This window comes from Panthera pardus, unplaced genomic scaffold (assembly GCF_024362965.1).
Source record: "Panthera pardus isolate Hobbes unplaced genomic scaffold, ASM2436296v1 HiC_scaffold_8, whole genome shotgun sequence".
Classification (NCBI taxonomy): Eukaryota; Metazoa; Chordata; class Mammalia; order Carnivora; family Felidae; genus Panthera; species Panthera pardus.
Window position 1 is genome coordinate 56,680,053 of NW_026527013.1, and position 25,169 is coordinate 56,705,221.

Genomic DNA, 25,169 nt, shown 5'->3' on the forward strand with positions numbered 1-25,169 from the left:
GTGGCTTCCGGGCACCACGCGTCTGTCTGCAGCCCCTATGGTGGTGGGAAATGGAACAGCCCTTCTCTGCTGGTGGCGTCCCGATTCACAGTGCTCAGGGTGCCCTCTCCTCTCACGGGGAGAGGGAAACTCCTTGGAGATTTTTTAAGTTTTTTTTTTTTTAAGTTTATTTATTTTGAGAGACAGAGCACAAGCAGGGGAGGGGCTGAGAGAGGGAGAGACAGAATCCCAAGCAGACTCTGTACCATCAGCACAGAGCCCGATGCGGGGCTTGAACTCACGAACTATGAGACCATGACCTGAGCCGAGATCAAGAGTCGGACACTTAACCGACCGTGCCACCGAGGCGCCCCTTTGGAGATTCTTAAAAAGGGCAGTAGATGCCAACTGGACTCATTAAACCACTCGCCATGATGTGAGGGGAGGGAACAGGGCGGCCATTCACGCATTTACCTGCTTCTTCGTTCAGAAACATTTTACCCCTTGCCTTGTGGGAAACCCAGGAACAGAGAGCTGTTTATTTTTTGTTTATAGCTGTCGTATTCCCAAAACACCTTTGCTCATTCCTTCCATGGTTTCTCATATCTCCATTTTGCAGGTGGGTAGCTCGAGGCCCAGAGTGAGTAGGATTTGCCTTAGTGGCACACAGCAGGGAGGGGCGGGTGGGCTCTAGGACTCCTGTCCAGAGTCAGGTCTGTGTGTCCACACCCAGCACCCGTGCTGCCTGCGGGGTCCCTGCGGAATGAGAACCAGGCCTAGCCAAGGGGCCCCCAGCAGACGTGAAGCAATGCTCCTACCTCAGTTTCCCTGAGCCGTAGTGAGTAGCACTGCCCATTGAGGTGTTGGCTTCTGCTTTTCAGGTGTCTGCTATTATTAGGAACTCTGAACTCTGGCTCTGAACTCCAACAGATGCCCATAGTCCTTCCTGGTTCCCTCTTGCCTTCCGCTGGCGTTCCTCCTGGTGGCCCTGCCTCCTGCCCTGCCACTTTCCACCCTCCGCAGTGCCTCCCACGGTCCAGGCTTGCTCTGCCATATCCCCACCCTTCCCGTGCTTCCCCAGGAACCAGGCCTGTTGAGCCACCAGCATCCCTTCGCCCCGTTGCTTCACGAATAGTGTCCCCTCAGCCTGGCACAGCCTTCCTCCTATGGGAACACATTATTCATGGAGCACTGCCCCCTGAACACGTTTGCCCCACGTCTGCTGGGCACCAGTGCTACAGGGGCAAGCACCGGGATTTACCCAGGGGCCCCAGGGCCTCATTGCTAAGTAAGCTGGGAGCCGGAGGGGTAACAAGCATTATTTAGGCCAAGCAAGGGGTAACAGTCATGGAGGAACCACCTGTGCAAAAGCCCTGAGGTGGTCAGCGTGAGGCACTCTCATCCGTCCCTCTGAGTTCGAGATGAGGACAGTGGCCATCCTACCAAACCCTGCCCTTTCCTACCCCAACATCCTTCCTGGGCTGACTTTATAGTTGAGGACCTGGAGTCTGTATCCTGCTCTGTCACTGCTTATAGCTGCATGACCTGGGGCAGTGGCTTCCCCTCATGATGCCTCAGTTCCCTTCTCTGTGAAATGGGAGAGAGGCTGTGAGAGTAGTAGGCTTTGGGAAAGTCTAGATGAGTATGTATAACGTACCCCAAATGGTACTGTGCTCCATAATCAATGTGCACTGCTATTTTCTATCATTATGATCATTACCACCCATTTTGTTCGAAGCCGATAAGACTTTTGGAGGCAATGCGGGCCAGTGGATAGGGTCACAGACTTTGCCATTAAATTTGGGAGTCAAGTGTCAGCTCCTCCACTCGCCTGCTGTGTGACCTTGGGGGAGTCACTCAACCTCTCTGAGCTGCACTTCCCTCCTCCATAGCATGGGGAGGATGATTCTAAGAGAGCCTCCCAATATGCGCTGCACACATTGGCATATGCACAGATTGGGTACCTGAAACCTCTCTCCTTGGTTAGGCCAGGGGAGTGCAGTAGACAGGGATGGAAGGGAGAGAGTGGGGGCACGGGGGACACTGTGGACGTGCTCTTACACACCTCTGGACAATTCGGTTCACTCCAACGAGCATGTGTTCCTTTTGCAATTAAAACAAAGAAGCCCCAGAGAGCGGAAAAGTTAAATGAAGTCAAGGCACCACCTGTCTCCTGGGACATCACGAGGTTTAAATGAGTCAGTACGTGTATAATGATTGGAATGGGGCCTGGTTTGTGGTACAAGCTGAGTGAATGTTAGTTGTCATAATAAGAGTAATAATAATAATATAAAATAAAATAAAAAGCAATAATTATTATCATTGGAACTATTACTTTTCAAGCAGTTCTACAGCATGATATCATGAACATCAGTCATGTAACTTCAGGAGAAGCCGGGGTCCCCTTTTGTACTGGGAGTGTGGGGTGCTGAGAATCACATTCTAGGGAGGAAGGTGAGAAGCCCTAAGGTGGTTCTGGGCAGGGTGCCAGCCGCCCCCCCCCCCCCGCCTTTACCCCTGGGCAGCCCCCTCTCTCTGGTCTAGCGCTGCCAGCTCTGGGGGCCCCTGAGCACAGGTGTGGGGAGGGCAGGTGTGTCCCTTCAGTCTTAAGACTGGGATGCCCTTGAAAGTCTGAGAAGGCTTGAGGGGCAGGGAGGGGACGTCTGGGCAGAAACCGAGTCTGGGCCAAGCAAGTGTGACTGACATCAGCCCTCGTCCAGCCCTGACAGGTTAGAAGGCATGGGAAAGAGGTCCCTGAGATGGCCCAAGGGATGGGGGTTGTGGACTCCCAGCAACTGGCCCAGGGAGAAGCAGGAAGATTTGGTTTTATTTTTAAAATGATGAAGACGTTAAAAGAGTCCTGTAAGCATTTCACAGAATGGGTCTCTGTAGATGTCATTTACATAACAAGTGTCTAAATCATCAGTAATGGGGAGGAAACTGCAGATAAGGACGGAGCAGAGACGTTCTGGCAGCAGAGGCTTTGAGTAGCTATTTCAAGTCTGTGACAACGCCCTGTGGGTTTGGGGTTCTTGAAAGATGGGGAGAAAGGAGTGGGAAAACAGCCTCGGGTGTGGCTGGGGATTGGGGCTGATCCATGCCTTGTGGGCCTAGAGCGTAGAACTTACATATTTTTGGGTGGCACTTTTTAAGAAAAAGAACCCAGAATTACGTGTCAGATCTAAGAAAGGGTCACACAAGTGAGGGCCCTGCGGCTTCAGCCTCCGTGGCTCCTGAGGAAACCTGCCTCTGGTGATGCGTCAAACCCGGGGTTGTAGTAGGAAGACCTTTGTCCACAGGTCTGCTGTGCCTCAGTAGCCCGTGTGACCTTGACCCGGCCACCTGTCCCTCCACGGATCCCAGGAGATGATGCATTTGAAGGCCCTGTTCATGCATAAGAAAGAGAGGGCAGCAACACCGAGGATTTCCTCCTTGGGGAGAGATCAACAGCACGAGGCTTTTTAAAGCCTCCAAATAGGCTGCTGTACCATATTTAAATGCTGTTTTGATTCATGCACCCATTAAGCTACTTTATAGCTGACTGATGCCTTATTTTTATTCTTGTTTCAAAGCTAATTGCGTATCATACAGAGATGCCAACAATGTGGTAAAGCCTCCTATTCGGCCAGAGCAGACCTTCCTCTGTTGACTCTAGGTCCTCCCAGCCCCCTGCCATGACCCGCACTATTGTGGCCTGAACTGTGAGCATGATGTGTGCATGCACGCTCTTAGGGGTTCTCTTTCTGGAGTCCTCTTCCCTCTATAGTTTATGCTGAACACACTGACATGCACGAACATCAGTGCTCAAGCTCGTGTGTTGCTTTGCTGGCTTTGGTCCCAGCTCCCTGTAGTCCACTCCCATCCAAGTCAAAACAGCATCAGGTCCGGTTTTACCCAGCAACTCACGTTGTGTCATCAGGAGTTACCTTCGCCCTCTGCTTTCCATGTTGGCCTCACTGTCTAGTCAGTTTGTTGCGGGTGGTAGCCCCAACAGCTCCCCGAGGGAATAGAGGTTCTCGTTCACAAAAGTTCTGTGGCAAGTCCTGGCATGGGTTTGCTGGGCCCAGGTCACACGTCCAGCCTTCGATCCGTTACTAAAACAAAAGGCATGAAATCCACTGATTGGCCAGATCTAGGTTATGTGCCCACCTTTTGATTCTGTAGAGAGTTAACATCCCCCAAATTATATAGACTAGGAAAAACTGATGGGGCAAGGTCTTCAAAGGAAAAAAGATGTATTATTGGTATAAGATGAGGAAGTAAAGGGCAGGCAGGAAACATAGTCACAGATGTCTACGGTCCCATCCGGGACAGTGGAGCATCCTAGGATCTGAAGGGATAAGTGCACCCCACAACTGGTGGAAAACCCAACTCAAAACCCCTAAGAACTGCACGTAACACCAGGTGTCATGGAGCCTGGACTTAAGAACCAAATGGAGACAAGAAGAATTGGAAACAAGCACAGGCTTTCCTGCTGGGGCTGCTGGCCTTGGGGGCTTGGGGATGGATATGGCACAGGTGCCCAGAGGCTGTATCAGTAGGGAACCTGGACACTGATGGCAAACAGCATGAGGATGAGAACCTCTGGAGGGATTCTCCTCGGAGTTTGTTAGAAATAAGGCATCTTTTTTTTTTGAGAGAGAGAGAGAGAGAGATTGAGTGTGAGCAGGAGAAGGGCAGAGGGAGAGGGAGAGAGAAAAATCTTAAACATGGAGCCTGACATAGGGCTTGATCTCACAATTGGGAGATTATGACCTGAGCCGAAATCGAGGGCTGGACGCTAACCGACCGACCCACCCAGGCGCCCCAGAAACATAGCATCTTGAGCCCCACTCCAGACCTCCTCCATCAGAATTTGAATTTTAATCAGGTGCCCAGTTGATTTATGTGCACTGCTAAAGACTCATCTCTCATCTCTTAGCCCTCACATTCAGGGGTGGTGGGACCTATGTTAGGTCTTTAATTCAGACTTTCTGGAAGACAGTGTGGTCGTGTGTATGAGGGAGCCTTAAAAATATTCATGCTTTTTGATGGAGCTGCTATTTCTACTTCTGAGACTGTTGCTTAGCAAAGTCATAAGAGGCAGGGACAAAGAATATTATGCACAAAGATGTCAATTGCAGTATTATTTATACTCAGAAACTACTATGTATTCACAAATAGGAAAGGGCAAAGTCAAGTATGACACATTGAACATTGACTGCTGTGTTACCATTTGAAATGTTGCTTTAAAAACAATTTTTTGGGGAATAAGCAGGGAATATAGTGATAAACCAGAGAGACGCAGTGCCTGGCCTCGTGGAGCTGACATTCTACTGGGCAAGACAGACAGTAAGCAAGTGGACAAATGAGACAATTTCAGACCGTGACCAGTACAACAAAGAAAGAATGGGGTTATGTGGTAGAGAATCCTGGGTGGGTTGGGGAGGACTGTTCAGATGTGGCAAATAGGGAAAGCTTGTCCTAGGAGCTGTCATTTAAAGTGAAATCCAAAAGATGAGAGGGATCCAGAGAAACAAACAGGTAGGAAAAGATCATCCAGGCAGAAGGAATGGGAATTAGCAGGATGCTGGAGGTGGGGAGATTGGCTGTTTGGGAGATGTGTGGCTGGAGCAGGGTGAGCCAGGAGGAAGCTGGATGCTGAGGAAGCTGGAGAAACGAGCAATCCCAGACTCCTCCGGGCTTGTAGGCTGTGGGTAGAGTATGTCTTTTGTTCTTAAAGTGTTATTAACAGCGGATGGAGAAGGAAAATGATATCAGTAAGAAGACAGAATAGGAGGTCCTAGCGTATCTCCCCCCACAGAAACACTGACTTGCCAATCACCTACATACAAAATACCTTTGTGAGAGCTCTGGAGTTCAGTTGAAGGTATCAGCACCCCAGTGGACCACAAAATCCAGCATCAGTCACACTGAAAAGGGTAAAAGGAGCAGTTGCACTTTGCATGCATCATCCCTCCCCCGACCAACAAAACTCAGAGCCAAGAGAGATCCCCGCAGTCCATGACTTCTCCCTCAGGAGAAAGAACAAGAGAAGGTCCAGCTTCCTGACCTTTGGGGGCAATGCCCAAAAGCCCTGCTTACCTTGGCACATTAGAGCACTGAGGAAATTGGTATGGCTTGGATCATCGGAGAGCAGCTGAGAACTAAGTAAAGGGCAGACGCTTATAGCAACTAGCATGTATATCCCCAAACCACAGCCCCCCACAGATGGGGCTCCACACATCCCCACACATGGCATGCAGATCTCAGCATCTAGGAAGGATCTCGGCAATAGCCTTGATTCTGCAGGATTGGGAGAAGGTGCACAACTCTGAAACTGTTTCCTCAGGAGGGATGGAGAGAAGTGGAACTTTTACCCATTGTCCTGGCATATTGATGCATTACCCTATGGAAAGGGGGTGGTTAACTCTTGGCACTCAACATGGCTGCGTAGGGTAGGGAGAGGGCACAAAATCCTAAGGCATGCTTTACAGAGGGGAGGGGAGGAAGTGGAACTTGCACCCAGTGCCCTGGCATATTAGGGCAATGCCCTAGGGGAAAGCAATGGGTAACTCTCAGCACCTGGCATGGCTCTGTGGGATTTAGAGAAGGCACACAATCCTAAGATTACCTCCCCAGAATGTAGTGGAAGTGGAGTGGTCCATAGAAAAGGTTTGAGAGATATCCAGAATCTTTAGGCAGGCTGTCTGATGAAGGTCTTTTCTTCCCAAATCCTGTCCATAAATACTGGAAGAGGTGACTACTTCTTTATATATGCAGACACCACCACAGGCTATAAAGATCATGAAGAATCAGGGAAACATAACATCACCAAAGGAACAAAACAAGACTCCATTAACTGACCCCAAAGAAATGGAGATCTATGAATTGCCTTACAAAGAATTATAAATTGTCATTTAAAAAATCTCATTGAACTATGAGAGAGCACAGATAGACAACAAAAGGTAGAAAAACAATCTATGATCAAAATGAGAAGTTCAACAAAGAGAAACCATAAAAAAGAACCAAAACAAATTCTGGACCTAAAGCACACAATGCCTGAATTGAAAAAGTCAGTACAGTAGCAGACTTGATCAAGTAGAAGCAAGAATCAGTGAACCTGAGGAGAGGATATTTGAAACTGTCTACTCAGAGGAGCAAAAAGAAAGAGGAATAAGAAAGAGTTAAGAAAGCCTACAGGATTTATGGGGCACCATCAAGAAAACCAATATAAAATAATGGGTGTTCCAGAAGAAGAAGAGAAGGAGAAGGTGGCAGAAAGCTTATTTAAAGAAGTAATAGCTGAAAACTCCCCAAATCTAGGAAGAGAGATGGACATCCAGATTCATGAAGCCCAAAAGATACAAAATAGGTTGAATCTAAGAAGGTCTACAGTGAAGCACATGAGAACTGTCAAAAGTCAAAAAGTTTGAAAACAGCAAGAGAAAAGCAACTCATATACAACAGAACTCCATTAGGATTATCAGCAGAATTGTTAGCAGAAACCTTGAAGGCTAGCAGAGAGTGGAATGATATATTCAAAATGCTGAAGGAAAAAAATCTACCAACCAAGAATACTCTACCTGGCAAAATTCCTCTTTAAAAATGAAGCAGAGGAGCACCTGGGTGGCTCAGTTGGTTAAGCATCTGACTCTTGGTTTTGGCTCAGGTCATGATCTCATAATTTGTGAGTTTTAGCCCCACATTTGGGTCTGCACTGACAAAGTGGAGCCTGCTTGGGATTCTCTCTCTCCTTCTCTCTTTGCCCCCTACCCGGCATCAAAATAAAAAATAAACTTAAAAAAAATAAAAATGAAGGAGAGATCAAAACTTTCCCAGACAAACAAAAATCAAGGGAGTTTGTTATCACTAGACCTTTTTTTTTTTAATGTTTATTTGTTTTTGAGAGAGAGAGAGAGAGAGAGAGAGAGAGAGAGAGTGTGTGGAAGTGGAGGAGCAGAGAGAGATGCAAACACAGAATCTGAAGCAGGCTCCAGGCTCCGAGCTGTCAGCACAGAGCCTGATGCAGGGCTTGAACTCACAAACCACGAGATTATGACCTGAGCCAAAGTTGGATGCTAAACCTACTGAGCCACCCAGGCACCCCTCACTAGACCAAGGGGAGTTTGTCAAGTTGAAATGAAAGGACACTAAACAGCAACACAAACGTATATGAAAGTATAAGTCTTACTGGTAAGGGTGAATATAAAGACAAATAAAGAACAATGCAATACTGTAATGATTATACACAAATCACTCTTAATCCAAGTATAAAAGTTAAAAAACAAAAGTATTAAGGATAACTAAAACTATAAAAATTTGTTAAGGGTGCACAATATAAAATATGCAAATTGTGACATCAATAACATAAAATGTGGGGGGGGGGAGTAAAAGTGTAGAGTTTTTGTATGTGGTGGAAATCAAGTTGTTATCAGCTTAAAATGGACTGTTAAAACTATAAGATGTTGTGTATAAGCCTCATGTAACCACAAAGGAAGTATTTAAAGAAGATACACACGAAAAAGAAAGTAATCAAAGCATATAATATCAAAAAAAATCATCACATCATAAGGGAAGACAGCAAAAGAATAAGAGGGGAATAAAATAACTACAAAAGAAACAGAAAATGATGAATAAATGCCAATAGTAAGTCCTTACCTATCAATAACTAAGTGTAAATAGTTTAAACTCACCCATCAAAAGCCATAGAAAGACTGAATGGATAAAACAACAGGCTGCAACTATATATTGAGTACATGAGACTCTAGCTTCAAAGACACACAAGGGCTGAAAATGATGGGCTAGATAAAAGATACTCCTTGCAAATGGTGACCAAAAGAGAGTAGGGGTGGTTATACTATATGAGATAAAATAGACTTTAAGTCAAGAACTATAAGAGATAGAGAAGATCATTATGTAATGATAACAGGTTTAGTTCAACAGGAAGATATAACAATTATAAATATGTATGCACTGAACATCAGAGTTCCTAAACATATAAAGCAAACATTGACAGTTCTGAAGGAGACTTCAGTAGGAGGAGACTTCAATGCCCAACTTTCAATAGTGGACAGAAAATCCAAATGGAAAATCAATAAGGAAATTGCATATTTGAACAACTCTATAAACAAAATGTACCTAAAAGACATATAGAGCACCCAACAGTTGCAGAATACACACTCTTCTCAAGCACACACAGAACATTCTCATAGATAAAACACATAACAGGTCACAAAACAAGTCTTAACAAATTTAACAAGATGAAAATCATCCCAGGTATCTTTTCTGTCTACAGTGGAATGAAGCTAGAAATCAGTGACAGAAGAAAATGGGAAAATTCACAGATACATGGAAATTGAACAACATATCCTTGAACAGTCATTGGAAAGAAAAACTAAAAGGGAAATTAGAAAATATTTCAAGACACATGAAAATGAAAATACAGTATACCAAAACCTTGCAAAAACAATATTAACAGGTACTGAGAAACACCTCCGTAAAAAAGAAAAATCTCAAATAAATAATCTAGCTTTATACCTCAAGGTTCTAGAAAAAGAACAGACACAGCCCAGAGTTAGCAGAAGGAAAGAAATAATGAAGATCAGAGCAGAAATAAATCACATAGAAAATAGAAAAATAGTAGAAAAAAAATAAATGAAACTAAGTTTGGTGGTTTGAAAAGAGAAACAAAATTGACAAACCCTTAGCAAGACTAAGACAAAAAAGAGAGGACATAAAGAAAATTGTAAATGAAAGAGAAGACATCACAACAGATGCCACAGAAATAAAAAAGAAAAGAAACGACTATGAACAATTTTATGCCAATAAATTGGACAACCTGCAAGAATAGGACAAATCCCTAGAAACATACAACCTACCAAGGCAGAATTTGGAAGAAAGAGAAAGTTTGAACACACTAACAATAAATAAGAATATTGAATCAGTAACCAAACACCTCCCAACAAGGGAAAGTGAGACCAGGTGTCTTCACAGGTGAAGTCTACCATTCAAAGAATTAATAGCAATCCTCAAATGCTTCCAAAACCTACAGGAAGAAGCACGATACTTCTGAACTCATTTTATGAAGCCAACATTACCCTGACAGGAAAGCCAGATAAAATATTAGAAATAGAGTGACCATATGATTCAGCAGCGCCACCTCTTGGTACATACCCAAAGGAATCAAAATAATCTCAAGGAGATACCTGCACCCCCATGTTCACTGAAGCATTGTTCACAGTAGCCAAGACATGGAAGCAACCTAAATGCGTATCGACTCATGATGAACAAAGAAAATGTGGTATATAGTCTCAATGGGATATCAGTACGCCTTTAAAAAGAAGGAAATCCTGCCATTTGCAACAACACGGATGAACCTGGAGGACATTATGCTAAGTGAGATAAGTCAGATACAGAAGGACAAACACTACATAATACCACTTAGATGGGGAAGCTAAAATAGTCAGATATAAAAGAGAGTAGAATGGTGGTTTCCAGGGGCTGGAGAAAGGGGGAAATGGGGAGGTGATGGTCAAAGGGCACAGAGTTTCAGTTGGACAAGATGAGTAAGTCCTAGAGATTTACATGGCACAGTACCTATCATTAATATTGCCATTTTATATATGTAAAACTTTGCGGAGGGGGTAGATTTTTAGGTTAAGCATTCATATCAGAAAAAAATAACAGTTTTAAAAAATTTTTTTAATGTTTATTTTTTGAGAGAGAGAGAGACACACAGACACACAGAGTGCAAGCTGGGGAGGGGCAGAGAGAGGAAGACACAGAAACCAAAGCAGGCTCCAGGCTCTGAGCTGTCAGCACAGAGCCTGACGTGGGGCTTGAACTCATGGGACACGAGATCATGACCTGAGCTGAAGTTGGATGCTTAACTGAATGAGCCACCCAGGCGCCCCAAGAAAAAAATAATAATAAATAAAGAGGGTGGAAGAAACTTTTGGAGGTGATGGATGTGTTTATGGTGTAGACAGTCATGACGGTTTTACAGATGTCACTTATCTCATACGTCATCAGGTTGTATACAGTAAATATGTACACCTTTGTGTAGGTCAGTTACACCTCAGTAGAGAGGTTAAAGAAAAAAGTCGACGGAGGGGACTCTGATTCGGTCCAGGTTGCTAAAAGCCTCAGGAATAGGGTCACTGGGGCACATTTCTAATCCACATTAAGTGAGCAAAGCTGGCATAGAACAGTACAAACTGTCTTTTGACTGTATAAAAAGATTAAAAAAAAAAAGCCTGGAGATAAACCTGCAAAAATGTTATAGTCATTACCTCCTGGTGGTGGGATTGCAGATGATTTATACTTGTTTTTCTTAAGCTTTTCTGTATTTCTTCCACACGAGAAAACACAATAGAGGTGATTTCAGAATCTGAATTTGTATCCAGTCGCAGTGATTAGTCGCAGACACCAGAATCCACTCTTTCTGGTTTGAGCAGAGTGGAATTTATTCCTGGGTGTTCGGATTGAGATTCCAGAACTACCAGGGGAATAAACTTTGATGCGCCATGGCCAGGGACACCATAGCCTGGACAATCAGCTAACCCTGCCTGAGACTGTTGCCACGGAAACACCACTGTCTGTGATGCTCAGGCCCAAACACTGGAGCCAGCTGCTGTGGGAGAACCAGACCTTTCTGTTCCCTGCCAGCCGGGGCGTCCCATCTGTCCACCGCTCTGTGTTGCTCACTTCCACCTTCTATACCTTGGGCAGGCATCTATCTAGAGCAGCTGAGACCACCCACAGAAACCTAGCTGCAAGGGTGTCTGGGAAATGTAGATTTCAGTTTTTTCCAGAGACCAACTACCACAGGGCATGGAAGGAGGGGATTGGCACCCTTGTTTAATGACTCAGTCCGCAAGGTCCACCACAGAATCAAAACAAGAGTGACCAGAATGGTTCCTTACACCCTTGACTTTCTGAAAGGCACATGAAGGCTTAATCATCCATTGTGTTGTCATAAGGACAATGGGAGGCTTTCTTAGTCCAGAGAGCACTGGCCACCAGCGTCCCTTGCCCTAGCCTCCTCAGTACACACTGGCCTGACTTCTAACTGCCAGCACCTCCTTGCTGCTGGAGACCCCTTGGCCACTTGGGCGGTAGGCCGAAGTGTGGAGATGGCGTTCCCGGGGCACTTCAGCCAGTACCCCAGCTGCCTTGCCTCTTGGCTGGGAGAGCTCTGCACACGGCTTCCTGGTGGCCCGGTTCCTGTTTTCCACAGTAGTGGGCTCCTGCACGGTGTGGATGGCTTGATAGCCTTGATTTGCTGCCTTCCCTTCCTTTTCTCACTTCCCTTCCCCCCTCGCCTTCACCTCCCAAATAAACAACTTGTGCCACAATCCTTGTCTCCAGGCATGTCTGGGGCCACTCAAAGTAACGCGTCCGTGGCCTACGCGTGCACACATGTGAAGCCTCATGCTGGCTCCGGGTGTTGGTTGAACACGTGTGAGGCTGCATTTGTGACCTTGCATCTGTTCGTGCCAGTTTGGAAAGGCGCCCTATTCCTGGTTCTCACCCCCTTCGGCAGGGAACCAGAGGGCTCCAGTATGCTCCCCGCCGCCTGCCACCTCACCCACGCTGACGCCACGGCCAAGCGTGCACGTGTAGGTGTCGCCCTCACCAGAGTTCTGCCCAGCCGTTCTCTGCCCTTTCTCCCCACAGCATTTATTACTCCTTCTGCCCTAAGACCGTGCTGCTATGCCTTGAGGTTCAAACATGAGCATGACCATCCTCGGTTTAAACAGGGACCGCTGTGTGCCGCTCGTAGCGTGTGAGGTGGCAGCCAGCTCCGTTACGGGCTCACGTAACAAACATCCCCCCACCCCCTGCAGTCCGCTGGATGCCAGGCCCCACGCTGGGCTCTGGCACTTGGGGACACATCATCTACTACAGAATCACCCTTCCCTCCTTCCCTCCTGTGCTGCAGGTCTGCCCGTGAGCGGCCACCCAGCAGCCTAGCGGCAGGGAGCCCGCGTTCTCAAGTGACGCCTCAGGCAGGTGGCAAGAGAAGCGGCTTTATCAATCAGATGCTGTGTGTCATACTCGAGCCTTGTCTCCTTACAGCACTCGTGGGGGTCGTTATCATCCCCGATCCACAGATGAGGAAACTGAGGCTCATAGAGGTTGAGTGACATTCTGAGGCCACTGGGCAGCAGTAAGTGGCAGTGCTGGGTCTGGGACCAGGAAGCTCTAAGGGTCTGTTCTTGTTTCCCTGGCATGTCCTGGCTTCCCAGACACGGGACATCCCAGAATGATGGGCTCCTGGCATTGACGCCTCACTGTAACTCAGCCACTAACCAGCAGCCTCTACATTGTCTTAGCACCAGAGACGCCACAGTGAACCTAACAAACCCCTTGTCTCCTTGGAGCACCCCCTTACTGAGGAATAGATACAGTAAACAAGATCACTTCAAATGGGGCGGAGCGAAGGCTACCCCGTGGGGTGATGTGAGGGAGAGGTGTTGAGGAGCATTTTCTACTGCTGTGTAACAAACGACCCCAACACTTAGCGGTTTACAGAGGCGACCTTTTCTTGTCTTGGTGCGCGTGGGTCAGGAGCCCGGGAGCAGGATAGCTGGGTGGTTCTGACTCACGGTCTCTGAGATCGCCAGCAAGGTGTCGGTTGGGGCTGCATCAGCCGGAGGGCTGGGAAATGTACCTGTAAGCTACCAACACATGGTTGGTGGCCGGGGCGTCAGGACCTTACCACGTGGGTCTCTCCAGGGCCGCTCACAGGACAGTTCAGCTGGCTTCCTGCAGGGTGAGGTCAAGGTGGACATTAAGAGTGAGATGCACACATGCACGTGTGCTCGTGGGCGTGCACACACAGGCTCTGCTTGCTTGCTTTTCTGCCACAGCTCTGAGGAAATGGAAAACAAAAACAAAACAAGAACCTTCTATAGCTGCTCCTAAGGATGGCGCCTCCTGTGGCTCCAGGCCCCCGGAGGACGGCTTTGGAGCGTCTTCCAGCTAATGGAGGCCTCATCGGCTCCTTGCTGCATCCCCCGGGGTGAGGAAGCATCACACGCTTCTGTTGGCCCTTCTGGTCATCCATCACCTGCCACGGTGGGGGGCAGTGTGGCCTGTGTTGGCTTGCGCTGATGCCACTTGGAATTGCCAGGCAGGAGTCCGTGGCCCTTCTAGAATGAGGGTTCAGGCAACTAGAACACACGTGGCTGGGAGACACCTGCTTTTCACCTTACTTGCTACCGGCGAGGGCGCAGGGGTGGCTGGGTGTGGCCAGAGGAACCCACCTGTGACAGTGGGCCTGGATGTTTGAGGAACAGAGTGGGGGCTCTGGCCCTCTTTTGAAAATAACTCGTCACCTTGCCAAACAGTCTGTTCCTATTTTTCCATTTTAAAATTGTGGCTTCTACATACAGAGGACATACGAAGTGTCCATGTACATATGTAGGGGTGTGTGTGTGTGTGTGTGTGTGTGTGTGTGTGTGTGTGCAGGTCACAGATTCACTATGGTACAGACACCTTGCCTCACCACCTAAGTCCACAAGGGGGGGGGGGGCCAGCAGCCTGGCGACCACGTACTGTTCCCCCGACAGCAACGTCTCTCTGGGGGAGGACTGGTGGCCCGACTTTTGTGGCTTCATGGTTTAACTCCCAGGTGGGCACCTTGCAGCTGAGGCACCGAGTTTTGGCTGCTTTGCTTCATTCAGGTGGATTGTGACATGTGCCTTCTCTGGCTGCCTCGGCCACTCCCCCCCTGCTGGGGGTGGCCAGGGCTTGTGTGTTCTCCTGGGGGCTTAGCATCCCTTGTTTGGTGTGGATGGGCCACATTCACCCATTTTCCTGCCGAGACACAGGAGGCCTCTTCCAGCTCAGGGCTCAGGGAGCACATCACTCAGGCCAAATCGGTGCGGGATTATTTATTACCTCAGTACCCGGGGTTTGTTGTCTCACCACTTCGAAGAATGAAGAAGGAGACACAAAATGAGCAGTAGGCCAGTTGATTAGAGTAGAGGATCAGAAAGGAAGGGCAGTAGCAAAGGTCTCTTTGCAGAGAGGGGGCGTTCAAAAGTGAATGCCCGAGGCCTCTAGGTGAGGGTCTCCGTTTTAGAAGGTTCCAGTCAGCCCTCTCTTCCCTTCCCCCTCGTTCCTTCTCAGGTCCCACCCTTATTGACTTGATCACTCTAGGTGCTGGGTTGTCCATTCCCGATCGTCTCGACCCCCTTGTGTGTGGGGTGGTCTGTGGCCGTATCGATCCCTTGTGGGTCATACGTTTAATGGCCTGCTACTTAGTTTTAGCCAGGTCTTTTGTCACATTCCTGAGGGGGACCTGACGGGGAGGAGGTTGGTGCCTGGTACATGCTTAAGGGGAACCACACACCTGAAGGGGTTCGCTATGGTCAGACCCTCCCAGCATTGTTCCAAAATGCATGTTTTTCCCCACCCAGGGACCTCAGGTCCTAAACGTCCCCTCTCTGCCCACTGAATCCGGTCTTTTCCTACCACAAAGTCATGTGTTTCACTGGGGCCTGTACCTAGAAGCAGAACTTGTGGGTCCGAGGGTGTCCTGACCTTCCTGGGGGAACACTGTCCGTCCTATGAGGGAGCACTTCCGTGGGCCCCGTGAAGAGCCAGGGAGGCAGGGAGCAGTACTGAGGGAACCATGACTCAAAGACATCTGAGCAGTAGACTGGGCCCTGCTGTGCAGGACAGCAGTCTGCTTGAGAGGCCCGAGCAGGTAGGGAGGCCTGGCCGAGTTCCCAGAGGGTGGTGAGAGTGACCCAACCCCCCCCCCCCCGCCCCGCCCCCCGCCGTGAGGGACCCAGCTGCGGAAAGGGACCGGTAGTCGGGGTGCGGACTACGCAGAGTGCCGCAGGCCGGAGGAAGAGTGTGTGTGGAGGCTCGGAGGCCGCAGACGGTGATGACCCTGGCCGCCCTGACACGGCACCTTGGACGGCATGGCTTGCATAACAGACGTGGACTCCCTCACCGTTTCTGGAGGCGGGAAACCCCTGATGGAGGTCTGGCAGGGTTGGTTTCTATTGAGGCCTCTCCTCCTGGCTTGCAGCGGGCTGCCTTCTCAGGGCCCCACCCTCAGGACCCCACTGAACTTTCAGCTCCTGCCCACAGGCCCATCTCCAAGTAGGGCCGCACTGGGGGAGGGGCGGTAGGGCTTCGGCATATGAATTTGGGGGACACAAACATTTGGTCTGCAGCAGGGGTGAGGGGGATATGAGGGGCCGGAACGTTCATGGGGCAAGAGGTGAGGCAGTGCTTGGGGTTTCCCCAAACCCTGCCCAAGCTGAGTGATTGGAAACAGTGGTCATCATGTGTATTTGCGCGGGGTTTCCCGCTTTGGGCGGGGCCCGTGGGGACAGCCGCTCTGTGCTGTGTGTGTGACATCAGCTGAGACTTTGCTTACCATGGCTGACAGCCGGAAGCTCAGCGGGGCTGAGGGCCGGGAGCCTTCCTCTTCCCCTGTGTGGTGGTGAGGGCTTCCTCTCGGCATCTTCTTTCTTCTATCTTTCTAACAGCAAGATAGCAGAAGTTGCCAGTCCTTTCAAAGGTTAGGCCTGAACCTGGCAAGGGGGTCATTTCTGCCATCACAGATGTCACAGAGTCCAGGTACAGCCACTGACCACTCATGTCACAGACCTTGCCCTTTTTCTTTTTTTTAAATAAAAATGGTGTCTATTTAAGGGGTATAGTGTGTTGTATTGTAACATGATCTCTATAGGCAGGCTAGTTAACGTGTTTGTCTCTTCACATAATTGTCTTTGTTTCTTATGGTGCAAGCACCTGAAATCTGTTCTTAGCACATTCCAGTACACCATACGGCCTTGTTAACGATGGTCACCATGCTGGACATTGGACCTCCAGACTTCCTCATCCCACGTAAACGGCAACCTTGCACCCTCTGACCGACCTCTGGCCGTTTCCCCCACCTCCCAACCCCTGGTGAGCATATGGACCCGTCTTCCTTCAGCCATGCACTTGTAAACGCTGTAGAAACACTGTGTTTGCCATCACCTCCCAGGTCACGCATCCTCTTGCCTTTGAAGCACAGGCTGGCCAGGTCTCTCCTCAAGCCAGTGCAGCCCCAGAGAGTGAGGTCACGGGGCTGGGGCACACCAGAGCTGTGGAAGTTGGAGCTGGCCGTCCCAGATGCCACTGTCTGGGGCTGGTGTCTTGGCGGGCAGTGCACAGGAACCCCACGACTGGAGTTGTAGGGGCGTGTGTGGGTTTTCCTGGAGTGAGGTCCGTGGCTGGGACCAGATTCTCTGATGGGTGTCTCCCCCAGAGAAGGGTGCCAAGGTCGTGACAATACATCTGATTTGAATCTATCTCTGTGACATGGGTGTGAGAGACAGTGGTTGGCCTGGCCCCTCTGAGGCCACCTCAGCGAAGCCATGGTTTATCATGGGCCCAACTCCCCACCTGCCACTTGGCAGGAGTCCAGTGACGCGGGCACCCACATTCACTTAACCCTCGTGTGTTTGTTTCAGCTTCTTCTCGTGGAAAACTTCAAACGTGTACCAAAGTAGGCAAAGCAGCGTAAGACCCTCCCACCCCTCATATCCCACTTCAACAATGGTCGGCTCACAGCTAATCTTATCCCCCCTCCTTATCCCTGTCATATTGTATATTTTCCAAGTTTTTTAAACGTTTAGTCATTTGTGAGAGACAGGGAGACACAACGCGAGCGGGCGAGGGGCAGAGAGAGAGGGAGACTCAGAACCCGAAGCCGGCTCCAGGCTCTGAGCCGTCAGCACAGGGCCCGACGGGGGAGCTCGAACCCACGAACCCCAAGATCATGACCTGAGCTGATGTTGGACGCTTAGCTGACTCGGACCCACCCAGGTGCCCCTATTCTTCCCCATTTTTTAAAATAAAACCGCGCTATTTCTGAACGTGTTTGTGTCGTGAGCCTGTGGCAGCCTGGGTTTTCACACTTGGTTCCCCCCCTCCCCCCGCTGGTAGAGATTCTGGTACCCAGTTCCAAAACATACATGCCGGGGGGTGAGTTCCCACACCACCAGGCCGTTCTCAAGACACAGACTCGTGTCCTACAGTTCCACCAGTTCTGATACCCTCTAACTGGAGATGGCCTCAGATGCCACAGGTGGAGGGCTCAGTCCTACAAGACTGCCCCCAGCTTGCACATGCCGGTCACAAGCCTAACTTGTGAACCTACGCTTCTGACTGACCGGCTGGAAATCAGAGGTTCCTGTGACTCCTCCCCCCCGGCCCCCAACCCTTGAGGTCAATCAGTTTGTTAGAGTGGCTCACAGAACTCAGGAAACCAGTTTACTCAGCGGAGTACTGAGTTACTCTCAAAGGATGTAACTCAGGAAGAGCCAAGTAGGAGAGATGCGCAGGGCACGGCATGGGGAAGGGACTCAGAGCTTCCACGCCCTCTGGACACGCCACGCTCTCTGAATCTCCGCTGTACCTAGGAGCAGAACTTGTGGGTCCGAGGGTGCCCTGACCTTCCCGGGGAAACACTGTCCATCCCAACCGGAAGCAATCTGAACCTCGTCCTTTCGGGTTTTTTACGGAGGCTTCATCACATAGACCCGACTGATTGAATCATTGGCTTTTGGTGATTGATTTCAGGGGGCGGGACCGTGAGTTCGCATCCTTAGGTGCTCTCCGAGAGTCACCGCATTGACACGATCCTGGGTGTGGTGGAACATTTCCTGCCCCCATCGTGGCTCTGAAGTGATTTCAGGGGTGGAGGACATGCAACCAAATATGATAACAGAAGATGTTCCCGTTGCTCTTTTTTGCTCAGAAAATCCCAAGGGTTCGGGGTGCTGTGTGCGCCAGGAACTGTGGACAAAGACCAAATGGATAGGAGGAATACATTTTGGAATCTGAATGGCCAAATCTGCCCTTTGTATTAATCACGATCTTGCACCTGGGTAACCAGGACCTGGATGGATCGGGAACTAAACGTGAGCAGCACCTGCAAGCCCCCAGGGCCCCCTTCTGTCACTCGCCCAAGTGACCTCCATCCTGACTGGATGGGGTCTGGTTTGCTCTCTGGCTGCCGAGGCGTGGCAGGAGAGCACCTCGATGCTGGCCGCTCATGCGACCGTGTGCGGACACAGCCTCCGGGAGCCTTGGTCCCTCTTGGGCACAGTGAGAGCCATGCTGGGCCTGCCAGGTTGCTGTGAAAATCATCAATGGCCTGTGTCAGGGCCCGGCTCTGGGCTTGGCACCTGGTAAAGGCTGAGAAAGGGGCGTCTCTCATCATCATCATCATCATTGACCTTTATTTCCGGTTTTGCACTGGCTGAGCCCGGAAGTGGCCAATGGCACTGGCCTGCGTTGTGTAGCTGCCGTGAGAGCTGGGGACAACGGGAGCCTTCCAGACAGCGGACAGTTGGTGTTTAAGATCCTGTAGGGCATCCTGGAGAAACTTTCCTGGGCTGGGCTGTCAATTAGCTTGAAAGACAACCGGGGTAAAATCTGTCATTGACACAGCAGACATAGGAAAGGGCACGGGGTGCTCTCCTAAGACCAGCGAGGGTGGCTCTGTGGGAGGAGCTGTCCCCTGGGCTTGAGTGCTCATGGGGCGATGCAGTTAGTCTGCACAATTACTGAAAAAGGCAATTTGCAGAAGAAAAAAAAAGTACAAAAACGACTTTGAGTTAAGTGTGTTTTTATTTCTGTAGCTCGCTGGCAATAAAATCCAATTGGGGACGTCCAGGGATTAGCTTCCCAAATGTGCTTGCTCACAGCCCTTTGCTCCTTCAGACTCAGGAAGCCCAGCTGTGGCTTTAAGCCCTTAGCTGCATGCATTTTAATCCCCAAGCCCCTTTCCTTTGGTTTACAGAGCGGCAAGGCATCGCTGTCTTGTATTTGGCTGCCAGGTATTTCACAGTCTCCATTGAAAGTTCAAGTGTGTGCGATAGGATCTAATTGTCCAGTTTCTTGACATTCAGGCTTGTCTCCTTCGTAAAGTGGTGTAATTGATTTCTGGGTCCTTGAAAATAGAGCCGGCAGTGGGAGAGATGCTGGAAATACCAAGTAGAGGATGCAGTGAGGCCAGCTACACTATCCCCACTCACTCTTTCCTTCCGTTGCTGCCTCACAGGGCCCAGGGCACAGAGTTCTGGAACCCCCCTCTGGGGTTGCTGCCCAACTTCTGGGAGGACGTGGCTTTCAGGGTGGGATTCCAGGTCAGAAGACCAGCAATGTGACACCTTGGGGGCTGGGCCTGGGGACAGTCTGCTGAGACTGCAGAAGGGATCCCAGGGGAGCTGGGGACCTCACATGTCCCCACAGCTCATGTGCTCCAGTGGATCTCCCATAGTGGAAGGTACTTGCATCCTAAGTTTGTGTTCTCTATCGTTGCAGGTCTGAAGGTGAGAGCTCCCGGAATGTCAGGTATGTGTGTCATCGGCCTCTGTTTGTGCGTCTGGGTCCTGGGAGCGGGTGGCTTCAATGAAACTTTGCGCTTTGGTGTCTCTGTGATGAGGTCGCACCAGGTCAGAGCCCTGCTCCCTTGCTGCTCCTGGCCCTGGCCCGCCACCTGAGGACCATGGCCCTGCCGTCTGCTGGCTGGGTGTCCTGGAGAGAGAGCACCGGTTTACTGTGCGGGCTTACTCGGTTCTAGAGTGACCTTCGTGGGGCGTCACTTGGCTTGGTGGTAGTTCCATCCCCTCAAGGGCAGCGGCGGTGTCCTAGGCTGTGACATATCTACGACCAGAAGCTTCTCAGCTCAGGCAGTCCCTGGGGCCAGATGGGGCAAATCTCTGGGCTGTTTGGTGGAGGGGCGGGCTCCTAGCAGCCTTGAATGATGCGGTGTCTCCGTGGCCCGTGGAGAACACGATGCCTGCAGTTGAGACCCCTGCCTCTCCTCACCCCCACCAGTGGAGGGGAGGGGGTCGGCATGGAGTTGGGTCACAGCTGGGGCTCCTGACTGGATGAAGGGAGGGGCAGCTAGGAACCAGAATCCCAGGGTGCTACTGCCTCAGCCCAGGGGGCTGGGGCCAGGCAGGTCTCAAGGCTTGAGTTGGGGGACCAGGACGGCCATGAGGGATGGGATACAGCGGGCTGGTGATGAGGGTGGGGGAGAAGAGGAGGAGCATGGAGGCAATTTAAGGGCCACAGGGACGCCCAGCCGCACTGGCAGCAGATTTCAGATTTCTGAAATCGCTCCGTGACTGGGCACAACACAAATTGTGCATCCTGAGCCTGGAGCTGGGAGTTTCGGGCTTGGGTGGGGTCCTCTGGGCAGCCTACAGAGAGAGAAGTGCAGATGGGTGACAGGTAGGCTGCATCGTGGGGAGGCTCCAGGAATCAGCATGGCGAGGCCCTAGTGTGTACCCGCACACTCGGCTTGGGCGCAACCCGGGACACGTGAGTGGTGGTCCCAAGCCAGGGAGGCAGAATAGGGGGCACTGGGAGGGCTGGGTCTATAGACCCTGAGTCCGGCAGGGTCCCAGCGGGAAGCAGAGGCACACGCAGGGTGAGGGGATGGAGGAGTGTCATACAGGGGCTACGGATGGGGTGAGGGCCAGGTGGCCCCCGGGCCTGAGAGGGGAGAGGAGATGCCCTGAGAGACAGAGAATGGCCCAGGCCAGGAGATGCGGGAGGAGGGGCAGCTGGGCATTCTGGAGCCATGGCCCCTCTGAATATGTGCAGCCGTGAGGGCAAAGGGAAGGTGCGCTCCATGGACTGATGGGGAAAGGCCCCAGGTGCGCCGTTTCCTGAGCAAAGCAAGGTGCGGGAGAGCGTGTATCTCACGTTACATTTGGGGTAAGAAAAGTTGCATGGAAGAATGTGGTTTCTTGCTTATAACGTTTGCATGCATAAGCAATGGCAGGAGACCCGAACAGCTGTTCAAATGATCCCTTGGGAGGTAAGGAGCCGGGCAGGCAGAGATAAGAGTGGCTGTGAGCCTCCTTGTAGTGTGCACTATGCTGTCGCTTGAGCTCGGAACCATGCAACATGTATTACCTGTCCAGAAAACTTGTTAAAAATGAAGATTTACTGGGGCACCTGGGTGGCTCAGTCAGTTGAGCATCTGACTTCGGCTCAGGTCATGATCTTGCAGTTGTGAGTTCGAGCCCTGCGTCGGGCTCTGTGCTGATGGCTCGGAGCCTGGAGCCTGCTTCGGATTCTGTGTCCCTCTCTCGCTCTGCCCCTCCCTCGCTCGTGTTCTTTCTCTCTCTCAAGATTAAATAAAAAAAAAAAACATTTAAAAAAAAATGAAGAGCTATCTGAGGACAGGGAGGGTTGCTGAGGGGTAGTGAGCATCCCGTTCCTGGGGTATGCACAGACATTGGAAGGGGATTCACAGGCGGAATAGGAAGGAGAGGTGCCTTCAGCCCCAGGATCTGAGCCCTCCCTGCTCTGATACACTCCCCCAGAAGGTGTTCCTGGCTGATGACGGGGCGCCCTTCACCGAGATCTCCTGAGACCAGTGGGCTTTCACCTGTAAGTGCTGGGAGATGTGTGTAGGGTGGCTGTTTGGCCCTGCCCAACCCCACCCACCCCCTGCCTCAGGGTTCCCTGCTGTGGGCTGTCAGGAACCTGATTTTGCAGGCCAGGTGAAGCAGGAGGGCAGTTCTCTGCTCCGAGGAAGGGTGGGAAAGACATTTCAGTGGGGGGGACAGGAACACCAAGGACCTGCTTGGCGAGAGAATAAGGAATGGCCTCGGAATGGGGCCCGGGGCTGGCGTGGGGGTGGGGACCGTATGGAGACTGGAACCTATGTCCCCAGCTGGAGCCAACTGGTTGTCAGCAGGACTCCTAGAGGTGAGGAGCCAGGCAGGGAAGAAAACTGATGTGAGTCCAGGCAGAGAAGGCTGCATCTGAGATTTTTCTGAGGCTCAAAAACCCAACCCCATAACGACTTCTACTCTGCTGTGCTGACTCTCGGGGACAGCCCCAGACACCTATAGGAGTCGTGGTAGAAGGCCTTGCTGGGACTTTAGGATGCTGGGGTCAGGCGTTGACTGAGTCTCTGTCCTGTGCCAGGCACGTGTTTTGCCCTCAGGGAGCTGTCACGGCGGGGGTCAGACCTTGGTCACATGTCACACCCTCTGCTCAACACAGGTAGGCACAGGGGCACAGGCCAGGAAGCCCCCCGGACGGTTCAGATCTGACCCACTCTTCACGATTCAGGTCACTACCCCCAGACAGCTGCAAAATCTGTTTCCCAGGGAAGAAGGACCATGAGGTCCCTTCCTAAAGGGAGCCTGATCTTCTGCTGAGTGTTCCCCCAAGGGCCCGCCCACCAGAAGGACAGAAAGTCAAGTCTGACTGTGACCCTCCCTGCTTTGCCCTCCATGGAGCCCCTTTGCCCAACACTCTCTAGCTGTGGCTCTCACTGAGGCCCCGTGAGCCGGCCGCCTCTCTCGTGTGTGGCCCAGTTTCCTGCTCCTGTCCCCCCGGGGCACCTTGCGCGGCTGCCCAGCGCACTGCCCAGCGGTGCTTCCCTCTGGTTCCAGGTGCGTCCATGGGTTCCCTGCCTGTCTTCCAGCTTGTCTGTGGGACTAGTGCTATTTCCTGTGCCCCCTGTGTTCAGCAGACCCACACCTCTGTGAGAACGTCAAGCCGTGGCCCCACTGAAGCTTTGAGGGGGGTCATGGCTGAAGTGCCCTGGCCCTGCTTGCCCTCTTTGGCTTCTTGTGCTTGCTTCTGATATCCATGTTCACTTTGATTTCTGTCCTAGCGACTTGAACACTTAACCCCAGGCAGAGTAAGGAGCCTGCATGAAGCCCCGGGTTGTCTCCCGGCACAGAGCACAGAGCACAGGGCAGGCCCCAACAGGCCGGGCCATAGTGGAATGAGTTCACCTTGGTCTCGCCGGGCACCCTGGGCACAATGCCTTGCCCACAGAACTGGTGCAAATTAATGTTTGCTTAATTGGATTCGGAACTCATAAATATTTTCAGGCTGTGAACTGGAAGGGAAAAATAAGTGGACCATTTGCCCTGCTCAGTGGAGACCCCTTCCTCTCCACTGCTTCATCCCCCCTTCCACAACAAACACCAAACACAGGGGGCAGAAGGGGCCATTCTGAACTCAGAAAAGGTGACCTCTGGCTTTCATTATACTGGCCAAGGTCTGGATGGACACCAAGAGCGGATGATCTTTGCTAAATGTTAAGGAAATTAACCCTGAGAGACCCTACTTACCCCACCCCTACCCTGGGGTCCCTGCTTGGTGAGGGTTTTTTCTTTCCACTCAGAGGACGTGAGCTACAGCCTTTCTGGCAGTCTGAGCCTCCTCGAGCAGCAGGGAACGGGTTTTGCCGGGAGACGCCCGTTTGCGATGGCGCACGCGCTACTTTCCCCCCGGGCGAGACAGGTGCAAAGTCAGATGTATTCATTTTCCACCAACGAAACGACTCGGTTTTGACCATGTTGCAGACCTAGGACTTGGCTCCCTTGTTCCCGGGGGGTGTGTGTCTGGTTTTCACTCCATTCCGAAGGAGCCTGTGGAGGCTCCCAACTTTGAACCTTCTAATAATGATTTACTGGTTTCAGGGGGTTCGGGGTGGGGGTGGCAGGGGGAGGTGGGACAAGAAGAGTGATGCAGAGTTTGGAGTCTGAAGGAATGATTAGCTGGGTGGAGGGCCCGGGGCCAGTGCTGATGCTGTAGTTAAGGCACAAGGACTTTCCGCAGCACCAAAGCATCACCTTTTGCTTCTCATCAACCCCTTGAAACGAACTCAGTCATGTTCACTGATAGCAATCAGTGCCACATAATGAGTGTTCGCCATGGGTCGGGGCCTCACCGCACCTGTACAACCAACCCCACCTGTTCAAGAGGGTTATGGTGCGCCCCAGTGTTTGAGCTCTGGGAGACTGGGGTAGAGAAATGCTGAACAGCTTCCCTAGATAACACGGCTTTCAAATGCAGATCTGAGACTTCCCACCCTAAGCCTTTCCAGGTCCTGTCCTTGGTGCCTGTGGAAGGTACAGATTTCCAGGCCCTGTCCTTGACGTGTCTGACTCGGTAGGGTCGGGGGGCGGGGCCTGAGACTCTGAATTTTGCCCCCTTCCCGCGTGATTCCAGCAGGCAGCCTGGACACCCAGCCTCTGTCCAAGCAGGCCGCGTCCAGTATTCGGCTGTGCCCAGCTCACCAGTGTGAGCTCAGAAACACCGAACCAAGCAGTTCCCGTAGGTCCCCCCAACCCCCACCCAAAACCCCCCACCCCTGGCAGAAGAATCCTAAAACCCTGACTGGCATTTTCCAAAGGTCC

General features: G+C 51.0%; 1 protein-coding gene and 1 long non-coding RNA gene across 6 annotated transcripts in view; one reads left to right on the top strand and one right to left on the bottom strand.

The window, feature by feature from the left end:
• IQSEC1 (IQ motif and Sec7 domain ArfGEF 1) overlaps positions 1 to 25,169 on the top strand; it is a 425,063-nt gene that overhangs the window by 114,165 nt on the left and 285,729 nt on the right. For all 4 annotated transcript variants that reach the window (XM_053896942.1, XM_053896947.1, XM_053896948.1 and 1 more), the window contains exon 2: positions 20,308 to 20,337. In XM_053896942.1, the coding sequence (XP_053752917.1) occupies positions 20,308 to 20,337 (30 nt within the window). The remainder of the gene's footprint in view (positions 1 to 20,307; positions 20,338 to 25,169) is intronic.
• On the bottom strand, positions 6,064 to 13,831 carry LOC109261392 (uncharacterized). 2 transcript variants are annotated; one of them, XR_002077362.2, is made up of 3 exons: positions 13,685 to 13,831; positions 6,593 to 6,754; positions 6,064 to 6,118 (listed from the first exon to the last, which is right to left on the bottom strand). It is a non-coding gene; the product is annotated as an uncharacterized LOC109261392 (long non-coding RNA). The 2 variants fall into 2 exon arrangements; XR_002077361.2 differs by lacking the exon at positions 13,685 to 13,831 and adding an exon at positions 11,253 to 11,499.